This window comes from Pan troglodytes, chromosome 14, assembly GCF_028858775.2.
Source record: "Pan troglodytes isolate AG18354 chromosome 14, NHGRI_mPanTro3-v2.0_pri, whole genome shotgun sequence".
Lineage (NCBI taxonomy): Eukaryota > Metazoa > Chordata > Mammalia > Primates > Hominidae > Pan > Pan troglodytes.
The window spans coordinates 101,537,589-101,554,075 of NC_072412.2; the positions used below are offsets into that span (position 1 = coordinate 101,537,589).

General features: G+C 35.5%; 1 protein-coding gene across 4 annotated transcripts in view; it reads right to left on the minus strand.

The window, feature by feature from the left end:
* UGGT2 (UDP-glucose glycoprotein glucosyltransferase 2) overlaps nucleotides 1–16,487 on the minus strand; it is a 252,929-nt gene that overhangs the window by 131,725 nt on the left and 104,717 nt on the right. For all 4 annotated transcript variants that reach the window (XM_063792284.1, XM_001139906.6, XM_016925458.4 and 1 more), the window contains exons 14-17: nucleotides 15,618–15,703; nucleotides 14,667–14,802; nucleotides 7,406–7,540; nucleotides 4,369–4,533 (exon numbers count right to left, since the gene is read on the minus strand). In XM_063792284.1, the coding sequence (XP_063648354.1) occupies nucleotides 4,369–4,533; nucleotides 7,406–7,540; nucleotides 14,667–14,802; nucleotides 15,618–15,703 (522 nt within the window). The remainder of the gene's footprint in view (nucleotides 1–4,368; nucleotides 4,534–7,405; nucleotides 7,541–14,666; nucleotides 14,803–15,617; nucleotides 15,704–16,487) is intronic.

The window sequence follows — 16,487 nt, forward strand, 5'->3', positions numbered from 1 at the left end:
GGACTTTACTATTTGGATGCCTTTTATTTATTGCTCTTGCCTGATTGCTCTAAGACTTCCAGTACTATGATGAATAGGAATAGTGAGACTGGGCATCCTTTTCCTGTTCCAGTTCTCAAGGGGAATGTTTCCAGCTTTTGCCTGTTCAGTATGATGTTGGTTGTGGGTTTGTCATAGATGGCGTTTATTATTTTGAGGTATGTTCCTTCAGTGCAGTTTGTTGAGGGTTTTTATCATGAAGGGATGTTTGATTTTATTGAATAATTTTTCAGCATCTATCAAAATGATCACATTTTTTGTTTTAAATTCTGTGTATGTGGTGAATGACATTTACTGATTTGTTAATGTTGAACCAACCTTTCTCAGGAGTGAAGCCTATTTGATTACGGTGAATTAATTTTTTGATATGCTGCTGGATTCAGTTTGCTAGTATTTTGTTGAGGATTTTTCCATCTATGTTCATCAATGGTACTAGCCTGTAGTTTTTTCATTGCATGTTTGCCAGGTTTTGGTATCAGGATAACACAGGTTTTGCAGAATGAGTTAGGGAGGCATTAATCACTCCTCCTTGGTTTTTTGGAATAGTTTCAGTAGGGTTGGTAACAGTTCTTCTTTGTACATCTGGCAGAATTCAGTTATGAATCCATCTGGTCCAGGGCTTTTACTGGTTGGTAGGTTTTTTATTACTGATTCAATTATGGAACTCAGTATCAGTCTGCTCAGGGTGTCAATTTCTTCCTGATTCAATCTTGGGAGACCAGGAATTTATCCATATCCTCTAGATTTTCCAGTTTGTATGCATAGAGGTCTTCTGAGGATCTTCTGTATTTCTATGGGATCAGTTGTAATGTCACCTTTGTTGCTTCTGATTGTGCTTATTTAGATCGTTTCTCCTTTTTCTGTTAATCTAGCTAGTGGTCTATCGATCTTGTCCTTTCCAAGAGCTAACTTTTGGTTTCATTGATTCACTGTATAAATTTTTGGGTCTCAATTTTGTACAATTCTGCTCTGATTTTAGTTATTTCTTTTCTTCTGCTAGCTTTGAGATTAGTTCATTCTTGTTTTTCCTAATTCCTCTTGGTGTGATGTTAAGTCATTATTTTGCGATAGTTCTAAATTTTTTTGTTTTTGTTTTTTGTTTTGAGACGAAGTCTTGCTCTGTCACCTAGGCTGGAGTGCAGTGGCTGTATCTCGGCTCACTGCAAGCTCCGCCTCCCGGGTTCATGCCATTCTCCTGCCTCAGCCCCCAGAGTAGCTGGGACTACAGGCACCGGCCACCACGCCCAGCTAATTTTTTTTTGTACTTTTAGTAGAGATGGGGTTTCACCGTGTTAGCCAGGATGGTCTCGATCTCCTGACCTCATGATCCGCCCACCTCGGCCTCCCAAAGTGCTGGGATTACAGGCGTGAGCCACCGCGCCTGGTGATAGTTCTAAATTTTTGAGATAGGTGGTTAGCACTATAACTCTGAAAACTGCTTTTGCTGCATGCCAGAGATCTTGGTATGTTGTTCGTTTTCATTTATTTGAATTTTTATTATTGCTGCCTTAATTTCAGTTTACCCAAAAGTGATTTCAAAAGCAAGTTGTTTAATTTCCATGTAATTATGTAGTTTTGAGAGATGTTCTGAGTTCTGATTTCTATTTTTATTCTACTGTGGTCCATGAATATGACTGGTATGATTTTGACTTTAAAAAATTTATTGAGACTTACTTTATGGCCAAGCATGTGCTTGATCTTGGAGTATGCTCTGTGTGCAGCTGAAAAGAATAAATATTCTGTGGCTGATGGGTGGAATGTTCTGTAGATGTCTATTAGGTCTAACTGATCAGTGTCCATTTAAGTCCAGAATTTGTTAGTTTTCTGCCTTGATAATCTGTCTAACACTGTCAGTGTCTAACACACGATAGAAATGGCAAGGAGCCAGCTAAGAACTTCATGACAGGCTCAAAACCTCATGTACCAATATTAACCTTGAATATAAATGGCCTACACGCCTCACTTAAAAAGCACACAGTAGCAAGTTGGATAAAAAACAAGACTCATCTGTCTGCTGTCTTCCTCCTTCCTCAGCCTTTTGAGTAGCTGGGACTACAGGCACCCACCATGACACCTGGCTAAGTTTTAAGTTTTTTGTAGAGAGGTTTCACTGTGTTGCCCAGGCTGGTCTCAAACTCCTCAGCTCAAGCGATCCTCTTGGATTGACCTTCCAAAGTGGTGGGATTACAGGCATGAACCACCATGCCTGGCCTAAATTCTTTTTATTTTTGTCTGACTGGGTTAGTTCAATAACAGCGGGTGAGTTGAAGTCTCCCACTATTATTGCGCAGCTGCCTTAAGATTTTTCATAGGTGTGGAAGTATTTGTTTTACGAATCTGGGTGCTCCAGTGTTGGTGCATATATATTTGGGACACTTAAGTCTTCTTGTTGAACACTTTATAATTATCTATTGTTGGTTTCAAGTTTGTTTTATCTAAGAATAGCAACTCCTGGTTTTGTTTTGTTTTGTTTGCATGATAATTCTCAAACCCTTTACTTTGAGCCCGTCTCCTGTAGACAGCAGACAGATGGGTCTTGTTTTTTATCCAATTGCCACTCTGTGCCTTTTAAGTGAGGCACTTAGGCCATTTATATTCAAGGTTAATATTGGTACATGAGGTTTTGATCCTATGTGAAGTTCTTAGCTGTCTGCTTTTCAGTTTCTATGATGTGGATGCTTTATAGGGTCTGTGGGCTATGTACTTAAGTGTGTTTTTGTACCATTCTTCCATTCCCTTAAAGAGCTCTTGTAAGGCCCATTTAGTGCTAATGAATTCCTTTAGTGCTTGCTTGTCTGGGAAAGATTTTACTTCTCGTTCACTTATGAAGCTTAGTTTGACAGGATACAAAATTCTTGGTTGGAATTTCTTTTCTTTAGGAATGCTGAAAATAGACCACTGTTGTTAGTTTGATGGGGTTCCCTTCGTATGTGATCTGCCTTTTTTCTCTAGTTGCCTTTAAGATTTTTACTTCAGCACTGACCTTGGACAGTTTGGTGACTATAAGCCTTGGTGATGCTGACTTTGTATAGTATCTCACAGTGTTCTCTGAATTTCTTGTAACTGAACGTCTACTTCACTAGCAAGATTAGGGAAATTTTCTTGAATTATTCCCTCAAATATGTTTTCCTGGTTGTTTACTTTTTCTCCTTTTCTCTCAGGAATGCCAATAATTTGTAGGTTTGGTTCCTTTAACATAATCCCGTATTTCTTGAACACTTTGTTCATTTTTAAAAATTCTTTTTCTTTTCAGACAGGGTCTCGCTCTGTCATCCAGGCTAGAGTGCAGTGGCATGATCATGACTTACTGCAGCCTCCATCTCCTAGGCTCAAGTGATCCTCTTGCCTCAGCCTTTCGAGCAGCTGGGACTAGAGGCACTCATCACCACACCTGGCTAAGTTTTAAGTTTTTTTGTAGAGCAGAGGTCTCACTGTGTTGCCCAGGCTGGTCTCAAACTCATCAGCTCAAGCGATCCTCTTGAATTGACCTCCCAAAGAGGTGGGATTACAGGTATAAACCACCATGCCTGACCTAAATTCTTTTTTGTTATTTTTGTCTGACTGGGTTAGTTCAAAAGACTGGTTTTCAAGCTCTGAAATTCTTTCTCCTGCTTGGTCCAGTCTATTGATAAAGCTTTCAGTTGTATTTTGAAATTCCTTAAGTGATGCTTCTACAGCCTATGCATTTCTATCAGCTGATTTTACTGTGGGCTGTGTGGTTTGACCTACAAGCTAGTAGATAGCCCTTATGAGTAAAAGCCAGCTGAGGCCAACATGGCAGGGTATATACTTGATCCTTGTTACTGGGATAATCTCTCTGTTGTCTCAGGCAATGGGCTGATCTGTGGTGTGCACAGTGGTCTGGCCTCCCTGCTCAGACATGGTGGGCAAGATGGGCAGGGCCAGGCTGAGCAGGCCTGCCTACAGGTACCCCAACAGCAGGCACAAGCACCAACACTGAGGGAGAATACAGTGGGCAACCACCAGGTGTCTAGAGGTGTGCCTAGGCATGGAGCTGGGAAACCTCCTTGGCTCCAAGTTCTCTGCAGAGGGAGCGGGGTAGCCTAAACTCCTAATCGAGGACAGTGGGTGTTCCAGATTCCTGAAGATCTGCCTGGGCATGGAGTGTAAAGGGCCCCACTGCACCACAGTCTCTGCACAGGCAGGGTGGCGTGGCTTAAGCTGCTAAAAGTATCATTTTAAAAATCACTATGAAATGATCAGAATGGAAATTTTTTACCAAATCAACTTCTGTCATTAAAATAAGGTTTTAATAAAAATATCATTTATAAATATTCATCATGTATTTCCTTATAAATGCTTACCTACCAAAAAAACTTCTCTTTGTAAATATACAGATGCATCCATCATTCTTTGAAGAACAGCCATTTTTAGTTCTTTAATATTCATCTCTTCATGTTTAAAGGGTTCACCATTATAAAGAGCTTGAGGCAAAGGACCCAGGCCAGTCATCTTATAAAAGCTTGCTCCAGCCTATTCAGTTAAAAAATATCAGAGTGTTAAACAAAATATGATTGTTTGAATAATAAACATAAGAAAATGGAACACCGCCACATTTTTATATGCCATAGGAAAAAACATCCATTTTGCTAACTTTATCTGTCCTTTCCAAACATTGCCTAAAGGAAAGTAATTTACCTACAAGGAGTCAAAAAACTTTTTATGTAAAGGGCCAGAGAGTAAATATTTTAGGCTTTGTGAGCCACTCAGTTTCTGACATAGTGACTCCACTCTCGTTACAGCACAAAAGCAGTCATAGACGACATATGAATAAACAAGTATGGCTGTGTCCCCAAAATATTTACAAAAACAAGCAGTGGGTGGACTTGCTGATTCTTGGTATAGAGTATGACATTTACTTAATAAAAATCCAAACATTTATCGGCATCAGAGACTTATTTATCCCTGTATTTATATGTTCAATAAACACTTATTCAATCCTGCCACCTGCATTAGGCTAGATACTGTGATTATAGAGCTGAAAGTCTTTTCTCAAGGGGTTCACATACAGACAGACAAAACACAGGCATGTAGAAGACTCTATGGGGCCCAGGAGAAGCACCTAATCAAGCTGGAGTATGGAGAGGAAGGGATCATACAGGTCTTCTTTTAGGGAGTCATACTAAAAATCTTAAAGGCTTAATAAAAATTTGCCAGGGAGATAAAGTAGAGAAAGACAGTCCAAGTGAAGAGAATATAGCAAGGGAAGTAAGAGTGTGGTATACTTATGCAATGGTAAATTCACAGTTGATATGGTTTGGCTGTGTCCCCACCCAATTCTTATCTTAAATTTTAGCTCCCACATTTCCCACATGTTGTGGGGGGACCCAGTGGGAGGTAATGAAATCATGAGGGCAGATCTTTCCCATGCTATTCTCGTGACAGTGAATATGTCTCATGAGATCTGCTGGTTTTATAAGGGGGAATTTCCCTGCACAAGTTCTCTTCTCTTGTCTGCCATCATGTGAGACATGCCTTTCACCTTCTGCCATGATTGTGAGGTTTCCCCAGCCACGTGGAACTGTAAGTCCATTAAACCACTTTCTTTTCTAAATTGCCCAGTCTCAGGTATGTCTTTATCAGCGGCGTGAAAATGGACTAATACAGCAGTGTTTACAGGGTGTGAAATATGGGGGACAGCTGTCAGATACGGAGTTAGAGAGGAGTGTAGGCAGAGGCCAGATCATGAAGGTCCTCAACATTTGAATTTTAGCTTATGAGTTAAAAAGTGACTAAATAACTCATTTGCTATCCAATACTAAGTATTATCATTATTATAGCCAACATTCTCACAAATACTCTAGGAAGCCAAGTACTACTATTACATCAATTTTACAGATGATAAAACAGATACAGAGAGATTAAATCACTTCTTATGTTACACAGCTACAATGTTGTGGAAGTGGAATTTGCACCCAGATCTGTCTGACCAAGAGTCTGAACTCTTAACCACTGTACTATACTATCTGTACGTTTAGTGGGTACCTACTATGTATTAGGTTTATGAATGCATGTAAATGATATGCAAACTCTCTCCTAAAGAAGCTTATAGTTTAACAAGGATAAACTCCTCCACTCCTTTCCTTCTTGGCAATGGCATCAACACTACCAGTTAGTTGTTCAGCTGAACCCTGGGAGTTACCCTTGACAATTTCTCATCTCCCCTCTACCTTATCCAATCCAGCAGCACCTGGATGGTACTTCCTAAATAATTCAAATATGTCCATTTTCTCTGCCTCCACTTCTTCCAAAAGCCTACTAGTCCATCTCACATCTCTCACCTTATGTTTCCTAATACATATCACCACACCTACTCCTCCCCACCAACAATCCATTCTCAACAATGGAGAATGCTCTTTAGAAAAAAAATGCATGTCACTGTCACTTCACTACTTAATGCCTTTCAGGTTTTTCACTGTTGCCAAGAGCTTCTACTGACATGAGTGCATTAAATGTTGTTCACAAGACCCTGTATATTCAGACCCTTTGCTTGCCTCTCCAGCCTTACCTCCTCGACTGTACCCTATAACACAGGAACAACATATGCTTTCAATCTACACAGTAGCAACATCAGCTTCTCTCAATTCCTTTACATCTCAGAACACAACATTTTTCTCTGACTGGAATGTTAATCTCTTACAACCCCCTTGTTTTCTTTTGTCTAACTTTTCCTCCTGCTTCAGGATTCTGCTTAAATATCACTTCTTCAGAAAAGTATTCCTTATCCCCATGCCCCAGAGCATTCCTCTTTCATTCAATGTGTTGCGTATTTGGTGAGTCCCTTCTAATGAAGGCTCCTATACATTAATTTTTGGAATTTCTTTGTACTATTTCTCTTTCTCTGAAAATGTCTTTGAGTTGTTGCCTTTTTTTTTTTTTTTTTGGCTCTTTCCGAATCTTCTGGGTTGAGTCTCTAATTGTTCACCTTTTAAAAAATGACAAGTAAAAAATATATATGTTTATGATATATGACATTTTGATATTAATATACATTGTGGAATAGCTAATAAAGCTAATTATCATATGCATTACCTCATATACTTCTCATATTTTGTGGTGAGAATCCTTAAAATGTACTTAGTAATTTCAAGTATAAAATATGTCATTAACTACAGTCACCACCATGTACAATAGATCTCTTGAACTTATTTCTCTAGTCTAACTGAAATTTTGTATCCTCTGACCAATATCTCCCCAATTCTGCCATCCCCAGCCTCTGGTAACCCCCATTTTACTCTGTTTCTGTGAGTCTGACTTTTTTTAAAGATTCTATATGAGTAGAGATCATGTGGTGTTTGTCTTTCTGTGCCTGGCCTACTCCACTTAACATAATGTCCCAACTTACCTTTCTTTCTCCATCATATTTAGAATGAATTCCCAAAATATCCCAAATATTAGCATGAGGAAATGTATTTTGGAGAACACTCTTCACATTGTCCACAGTGAGTATATTTTGATCCTTCTTCACTTTTTGGTACATCTGTGAAAATTTAGATATTATAATTAATTTTCTTCTTATAGCAATTAGTTTTCTTTTTTTTCCTTAGCATGCAGATAGATTTTTATTTTGTAAGTTCAAAATATACTAACTACATATACACACATACCACATAAAAATAATTTTAACCATATATCATCTTCTAATAAAGATGGTTTTAAAATATTCTATAGTTTTCAAAAATATAACAAATTTATGTTTTGCTCTATTTTGATGAAACCAGACACCATTATTCTTAATAAAATAATGATTACCTTTTTTAATGTATGTATAATATATTCTAATATGACATTTCAGAAATGCTTTCATTTTTTATTGCTTTTCTGTAATTTTTTTCTTTTTCTTTTTTTTTTTTTTTTTTTTTGAGACAGGGTCTTACCATTGACTAGGCTGGAATGCAGTGGTGTGATCATGGCTCACTGCAGCTTCAACCTCCCAGCTCAAGCAATCCTCCCACCTAGCCCCCTGGGTAGCTGGGACTACAGGAACTTGCCACCACACCTGGCTAGATTTTTTGGTATTTTTTGTAAAGATGGGGTCTTGCCATGTTGCTCAGGCTGGTATCGAATTCCTGGGCTCAAGCAATCCACCTCCTGCGGCCTCCCGAAGGGCTGGGCTTACAGGAACTTGCCATCACATCTGGATAAATTTTTTTGTATTTTTTGTAAAGACAGGGTCTTGCCATGTTGCTCAGGCTGGTCTCAAACACCTGGGCTCAAGCAATCTACCTGCCTCGGCCTCCCAAATAGTTGAGACTACAGGCATGAGCCACCATGCCAGGCCTTACTAGTAAGTATTTTGACTAAACTTTCTCTGCACCTCTACTCTTCCCCAGTCTCAAATATTCTAAACACACTTGTAGAATGTAAGCTGTTATTCTTTTTATCTTTTCTCATTTCTTTCTTTAATAAGTACTTAGAGATCCTCTATGACCCAGGTGCTGTTTTAGGTTTTGCACCAAGAGAGATGGCATCTCTTGAGTAGACGACTAAGCTGAGACATAAATATGAACACTGAGCTAGCATTAAGACATTCTGGGGAAAGAAACTTATAAGCAGAAGGAACAAGTAGTAAGTACAAACACTATTAAGCAGCATTTGATATATCACTGAAGAATATTGCTTTTGGTCCCAATTTACTTATGTCATTATTGCCAAACATAATCTTCATATTGTGGCTAAAATGATCCCCATGTTATATTCCTCACTGTAAGTAATTAGTATTCTTTGCTCTCCCTTTATCACTGTAAACTTTGTACCCTATTCCTTTAAGCAGCAGCACAGGTATGTAATTAGACTGAAGAGTTTCATTTTATGAGTTTTTCAATTTAGGGGCAAGTTTTCTCCTCCTATCAAAGTAGAACATAATGTGATCATAACTCAAAAGAAGTGAAAAGTTCAATCTTCTGTAAAACATAAATGGAGGTAAACTTTGTACCCTATTCCTTTAAGCAGCAGCACAGGTATGTAATTAGACTGAAGAGTTTCATTTTACGAGTTTTTCAATTTAGGGGCAACTTTTCTCCTCCTATCAAAGTAGAACATAATGTGATCATAACTCAAAAAAAGTGAAAAGTTCCATCTTTTGTAAAACATAAATGGAGATCACAAAAATGAGACTCTGAATAAAGCAAAAGATAAACGAAAAGTCATTCAGATTAGTCATTTTACTAACTAGTCACCTGAAAATATTAGATACTCATAAAATAAGGTAGTCAGAATGCCTCACGTAAGTTACTCAGACATATCAACTCAATCCTCTTACACATTTTTAAATTTTAAAAATTATTTTGTAACTTGGTAAGCAAAGAGGAATACACATAACATACACATTATGAGGCATAAATAACAAAATAAACAATTATTATGAATAAGCCACGTAACATAAGAAATGGAACATCACCAATGCCATGAAGTACAACTTCTCTCCCAATCCCATTTCCTTGTGCTTCAGGAGATGCAAGCATTGTTTTGAATTTGCATTTATCATTCCCTTTCCTTTTTGAATTCTAGAGTTTTATGCGAATAAGTATTCCCATACTTAGTTTTGTTTGCTTCTGAGCTTTAAGAAGTATATGGTATGGTGTTAGTCTTCTATGACTCCATTATGTTTCTAATACATCCATGCTCTTGCATATGATATTTCATTCTAATATGCCAAATTCTACTTATCTATTTTGCTACTGATATGTATATTTGTGTCATTTTTATCATAGTTTGTTGCTATTCTGAATGATTCTGCTAACAATAGCCTCCTAAGGTGCAGGTACAAGAGCTTCTCTTAGGGTGAGGGTGTGTGTGTGTGTGTGTGTGTGTGTGTGTGTGTGTGTGTGTGTGTGTGTTGTCTGTAGGAAATGTGGAAATTTAACTTCAAATAGTGAATTATTATCAGATTGTTTTTCAGTGTGGCTCTGCCAGTTTAGATTCCTACAGGCAGGGTAGCAATGTAAAGGCATTCCATTGCTCTACATTCTCATTAACAAATGATACCTTCAGCTTTCTTAATTCCTGCCAAATTACAGGGTATAAAATAATCTTGTGGTCGTAGTCTTTATTTGCATTTTTCAAATTTGTAAGATAATTATCTTGTTTAGTTACCATTAATGGTAATAAATATTTACCACCAATAATTTCAGTATATTTTTATTTACCATTAATGCATCCTCTATTTTAAAAGTTATTTTATGCATTTCTCCTCTTGGGTCATTGGTATTTTTCTTTTTGAATTGTAGGAAATGTTTACATCTCATGGAATATAAATATTTTATTGGCCATATGTATTGTAAAAACTTCTCCTGCTTATAACATTTTCCCCTATTTTTTAATGACATATTTTAATGGGCACTGGTTTTCATTTGTAATTTAGCTGAAATTATCAGTATTTTCCTGCAGACTTAGAGCTTTTTAAGTTTTATCTAGGAAACCCTTACCTTGAGGTCCTAACTTCTAAATGTTTTAAAGTTTTGTTTTCCACACTTACATTTTTAAGCTAACTCAAATGATTTTTACACAAGGTGTAAAGTCTTATTTACTTGCATTGGTATAGCCACTGTTGAACCACAGTTGTTGTAAGTCCACTCCCATTTACTGTAATGTCACTTCTGTATTCTTAAGTTTTGGGACCCCCACGTTCTTTTGATAGATATGTCTTTCCCTGAACCAATACCACAAACTTTATACATCTTATTACCTGGTATGACAAGTCCCATCACTTTATCCTTCAAAGTCTCACCCATTTTGAGTCTTCATTCTTCCATATAAATTTTAAAATAAAACATCACATTTCACAAAAATCCCCAAAATTCCACTTTGGTCGGAAATGCATTGAATTTATAAATCACTTGCAGAAAACAATATAATTATGAAGTGAAATATTTCTATTGATAAACATGGTAGAGCTTTTCATTCATTTAGGTAAACTTTCATGGCTATAATTCCAAATTTTCTCCACAAAACTGACCTTCCCCGCAGCCCCCAGGTTTCCTAAGTATCTTTTATTTGCTTGCTCTTGTCATTGTAAATGTAGGAGTCATTACAGAAAGTACTCTCATGAGGATAAGGATTGTTGGCTATATATGTTATTAATTTATCCAAGCACCTAAAACAGGGTGTGGTATGTAGTAGGCATTTAATAAAACTGATGAAAATAATTAATAAATATTTGTTGTTAGAAGAGAGAAAAGCAACTGATATTAGTATACTGATCTCATATCCAGTTACTTTACTAACCTCCTGTGTCAAATCTCACAATCAATGGATTCTTTTGAGTCTCCTCTGTAGGCAACTCTGGAATTTTAAATAAAAATTTGTTTCTTTTAAATATTTTAAATGAGTATTTCCTTTACTTATCTTATTGCACTGACTAGAACTTGAGGATTATACTTGAAGTGTTGACAGTGGGTACCTTATCTTTTTCCATTTTTAAAAACAATGCTTTCTATCATTTTACTGCTAAGATGTGCTGTCATCAATTAACAAAATTCCCTTACATAATAGTTCGCTAAACATTTTGTTTCTTTATGAGGTTTTTAATCATAAAAAAGCTTTGAATTTTTTCAAATGTTTCTTGTGCATATTCTTGAATAGTATATTAACATGGTGAATTATATTTAGAGATTCTTTGAATTTGCAAATACTTTCTTTTATTCATTAGATAATCTCACCTTGTCATGATAATTTACTTTTTATATACCTGCTGGATTTCTTTTGTTAATATTTTATTTAGGACTTTGGCATACATATTCTCAACAAAGAACAGCCTATAATTTTTCCTTTTCTCTTCTTGTCAGGCTTTGACATCAGATTATATTAGATTCATAGACTAATTTAGGTAATATTTCCTCTTTTTCTATTCTCTAAAAGATATTTTAAAGACTGAAATTATTATTTCTTCAAACATTTGAATATTTGGTAGAATTTGCTGTGCTAGTTTTAAAACATGGTCCTCCAAATTCTTCAACACTCCTTCCATTGAGAAGTGGGTATATGAATCTGAATCTGTGACTCTTTGATAAACAGAATACAACGGAATAAACTGAAAGTAATGATGTACCCATCTCTGAGCCCAGGCCTTAAGAGTCTGGAAGTTTATACCTGGTGTGCTCATCTGGAACCTAACCTCTATGATAGTTTGTCAATTTTATTTGTTTTTTCAGAATATCAACTTTTATATTCTTGATCCCATAATTGTATTATTTCCTAGTTCATTAATGTATATTCTTATTACTTTCCATCTACTTTTTAAAAATCAGTTACTCATTTCTGAATGGTTAACCAGTTCTTTTAACTCCTTTTCTAACTAAAAGACATATTTTCCTCTTCTGTTTTGAATGCAAAATCATCTCATTCTCCGATTGTTGGATATTATATTTGCCTTTAAAATTAATCTTAAGTGTATTGTTAAAATCTTATATATTTTTACTGATTTTTAATCTGCTTCACCTATTAAAAAATGTTGAAATAACCTACCACTATTATAGTGAAACTGTCCATTTATCTCCCTTGCTATCAAATTTTGTATTGTATATTTTGAAGCTACATACAACTTTAGTACTTTTTCTTAAAGTTTATTTCCCCTAATATTTTATGGCTACCTTAGATTTCATTTGTGATAGTCACCTTGTGTATAACTTTGTCTTTTTATATCTTTTCTTCTAGTATGCTAAAGTTTAATTTCCTCACACTTAATATGGTCACAGATATGGTTGGATTAACTTTAATATTTGCTATTTGTTATCACATTTCAATAACTTCCATATATTTTATTATTATTTTGGTCTTATATTCTTCTTCTCTCTTTATAGTGCTAAATAGCTTCAAATTACTTAATTGAGATAAGGTAATTAGCTCACTGAAAACAGGCAAACACTTTTAAAAGATTTTATAATTCATGTATTTTCCTAAAAACTATGCCTTGTTCAAATTATTTCCCCTTCTCCCTCTCCTTCTAATTGTTTAGCACAACTTACAGGCTGTGCCACAAATTTAATACTTACTTTTATGCTGCTTTGTATTAAACCCTGTGGTTTCAAGTATAATTTGTTTTTCCAGGAGATTATATATTAATAGTATTGTGCTGAACACTGTAGATTAATGCCATCACATGTAAATTAATGTCTGATAAAAAACACTTACAAAACAGAGATTCAATATTGATAATTAAGATAACTTAGGTAAAGATAATTTCTGAATATCTTCAGGTTTCTAAGTTTTGAATATCATAATGATCCTTTACAATAAAATGGTTGAATCTTGAATCTTAATAAAAGATGTAACTCAAATTGACTATGTCCCTTATAAACTCTTACACCAGTAAGTTAGTAAAACAAATAAGCTGAGACATAATATTGACGCATATTCCATGGCACTATTTTATAGAGCAAACTGTACCCCTGCCAAATCACTAAAGTGTAGTTTCTATACTCTAGCTCAGTGAATTAATAAGGTATTTAATGATTTTCCTGGGAGTTACAGAAGTAGGGTAGGAAATTTGCACTACTTTGGAAATTCCTTTCTCAGTTGGAAGAAGAGTCATTCCTTGATATAATATTGATTGACAAGCTAAAGCCCAATGAATATAAAAATGAAAAAAAACTTCTATTTTATAAGCTATGACTTATTTTATAAGTTATTTTATAAGCTATGACTTGACTTTTCTTAATAACAACAATATAGCTCTTTAATACATATATATTTCCACAATGATCCATAACAGAATTTCAAAACCTCAATTACGAAATAATCTTACTATCTCTTGTTCTTCCTTAACCAGGTTCTTACCAATTTCTAACATCTGTTATATGATCTCTTTGTCAGATTCTGTATCAACCTTACCTCTTTCACACAGTTTGCTGTCAATAAATGACTTCCCCCTTCTTTGAAACTCTCTAGGAAGTGTCTATATGCTATGTCATTCAGAATATTTAACTCTGCAATGATTTTTTGTTTTTCCATGAGACAGGCTCTCTCTATTGCCTGGGCTGGAGTGCAGTGGCTCGATCTTGGCTCATTGCAGCCTCAACCTTCTGGGCCCAAATGATCCTCCCACATCAGTCTCCTGAGTAACTATGACTACAGGCATGTGCCGCTGCACCTGGATTTTTTTTTTTTTTTTTTTTTTTGGTAGAGACAGGGTCTCACTGTGTTGCCTATGCTGGTCTCGAGCTGCTGGTCTCAAGCGATCCTCCTGCCTTGGCCTCCTAAAATGCTGGGATTATAGGCATGAGCCACTGTGCCCAGCCTGCAATGATCTCTTTAATCAAAGCCTAGTTCAAGAATTTTTTCTTAAATAATCATTTTCTATTAATATGTTTTCCTCGAAAGTTACATATACAATTTAAATTACTTTATTGGCTGAGTAAACCTTAGTAAATTCAAATATCTTGGTAGAACCTCAGTTGCCTAATTTATAATGTGAGGATAATATGTACTTCAGAAGGGAGTTACAGAAAACAAATTCATCATCTGTATTAATCTCCATGATAGTTTATAAACTTTGAAATGTTACAATAATAAATGTAATGCAAAAATTATACATTCTAAAGAAATCATAATATAGTAATGCAAAAATTTTACCTTCTAAACAAATCATATTTAGTGCATAAACTCACGTGTACTATAGAAATAAATGCTTCTGATATATCAAATTCTTCTGCAATATAGTTGAAAGCTCGCCAAAGAGCAACTCCAGCATCATTTGCTCCATCAACTTCATCATCTGTATTAAGAATGAACACAAAACCAATTCTGGAAAAAGAAGATGAATAAGGACTGTTATAATTACCTCTTGAATCACAATAAACCGTTATTTAGAAACGTTATTAGACTACAATATCTAGATGGAGAGAATGTATTAATAGACAGAAAAAAGGAGAATTTTATCACTTCAAAAGTTTGAATGTAATGCCTATTCACCAAAATCCACATAGCTACTGGATTCCTGCAAAATATCACTCTCTCTCCCTCTAGTGCTAACATTATCAAATGGCCATGTTCTTTTGTACAGAAAGGGTAAATATACTCTTTTTTTTTTTTTTTTTTTTGAGACAGAGTCTCGCTCTGTCACCCAGGCTGGAGTGCAGTGGCACAATCTAGGCTCACTGAAACCTCTGCCTCCCGGGTTCAAGTGATTCTCCTGCCTCAGCCTCCAGGTAGCTGGGACTACAGGTGCGCACCACCACGCCTTGCTAATTTTTGAATTTTTAGTAGAGACGGGGTTTCATCATATTGGCCAGGCTGGTCTTGAACCCCTGACCTCGTGATCTGCCCGATTCGGCCTCCCAAAGTGCTGGGATTACAAGCATATGAAGCTGGACCTTTCCATAAGTTTCCAGAGTCATCAGATTATTCTCTCAGAAAGGTAATAAACAATATTACCAGACAGATTTGATAAACAGAGTCTAACATAAAGGTATATAATACTTCACAACGTGCAGCTGTGTTATGCCAGGCACTAGAGCTAACCATCGCTTTGAATGCCCTATTAATACTCTGTGTAACACAATATGAATAACATTGAATTTCCTTTAGTTGACAGTTTAATGCTATAAAATGACAATTACCTAAGAGGAACTTCGTGAGAATAGAAAACATCAGCAAGTTTTATAAAATCCAAGGTATATTCTTGGGCCGGATCAATAAACAGAACCTAAAAGAAAGATAGTATATATCACTATTTCAACACCTTAGAATCTTCATGAAATTCAAGTTTAGACTAATTTTTGTGACTGAAAGTATGAAATTCAATGTGTAATTTTTAAAGAAATTCTAGCAATTCTAAGGAATACACACACACACACACACACACATATAAAGGATTTCACAATTTATGAAGGATTTCTAAAAGCTGCACATCCAAACATAATTATACATGGAATTTAACATCAGGCTACTCATCTTCTTTTTGGAAGCCCAGTATATTTTATTTTGCCTGAATTGAAATACCTTATTCTAAATGTTCATTAGATTTTCTATGATAAATTTTTTCAAAAGGAAATAGAGATTGAATTTTGACCAAAAAAAAAAATAGCATTAACATAACTGCTTTATCAAGACTGCTGCAAAAAGTATCTTATTCATTTCCTATGTGAAAAAACAGCCGTAGGTATTTTCTCCAACTTTCAAAGTTCCAATATTAATGTTTAGATATTATTGGGCTAATAAAATTATATGCATAGATGATAAAGTGGTATTTATGTATCTTTCCCTAAAATTACTACACTTTAATCATTAGTTCTTTTTAATAAAGAAGAAAAAGTTCTGTCATAAATTCTTTTGAAAAAATGTAAAAGTAACATTAATATGATTATTATAAAATGACATAAGGGCTAAAGAGTAAGAGGCAGAACATGTGACTAATATGGTTTGGCTGTGTGCCCACTCAAATCTCATCTTCAATTGTAGTTCTCATAATCCCCATGTGCCGCAGGAGG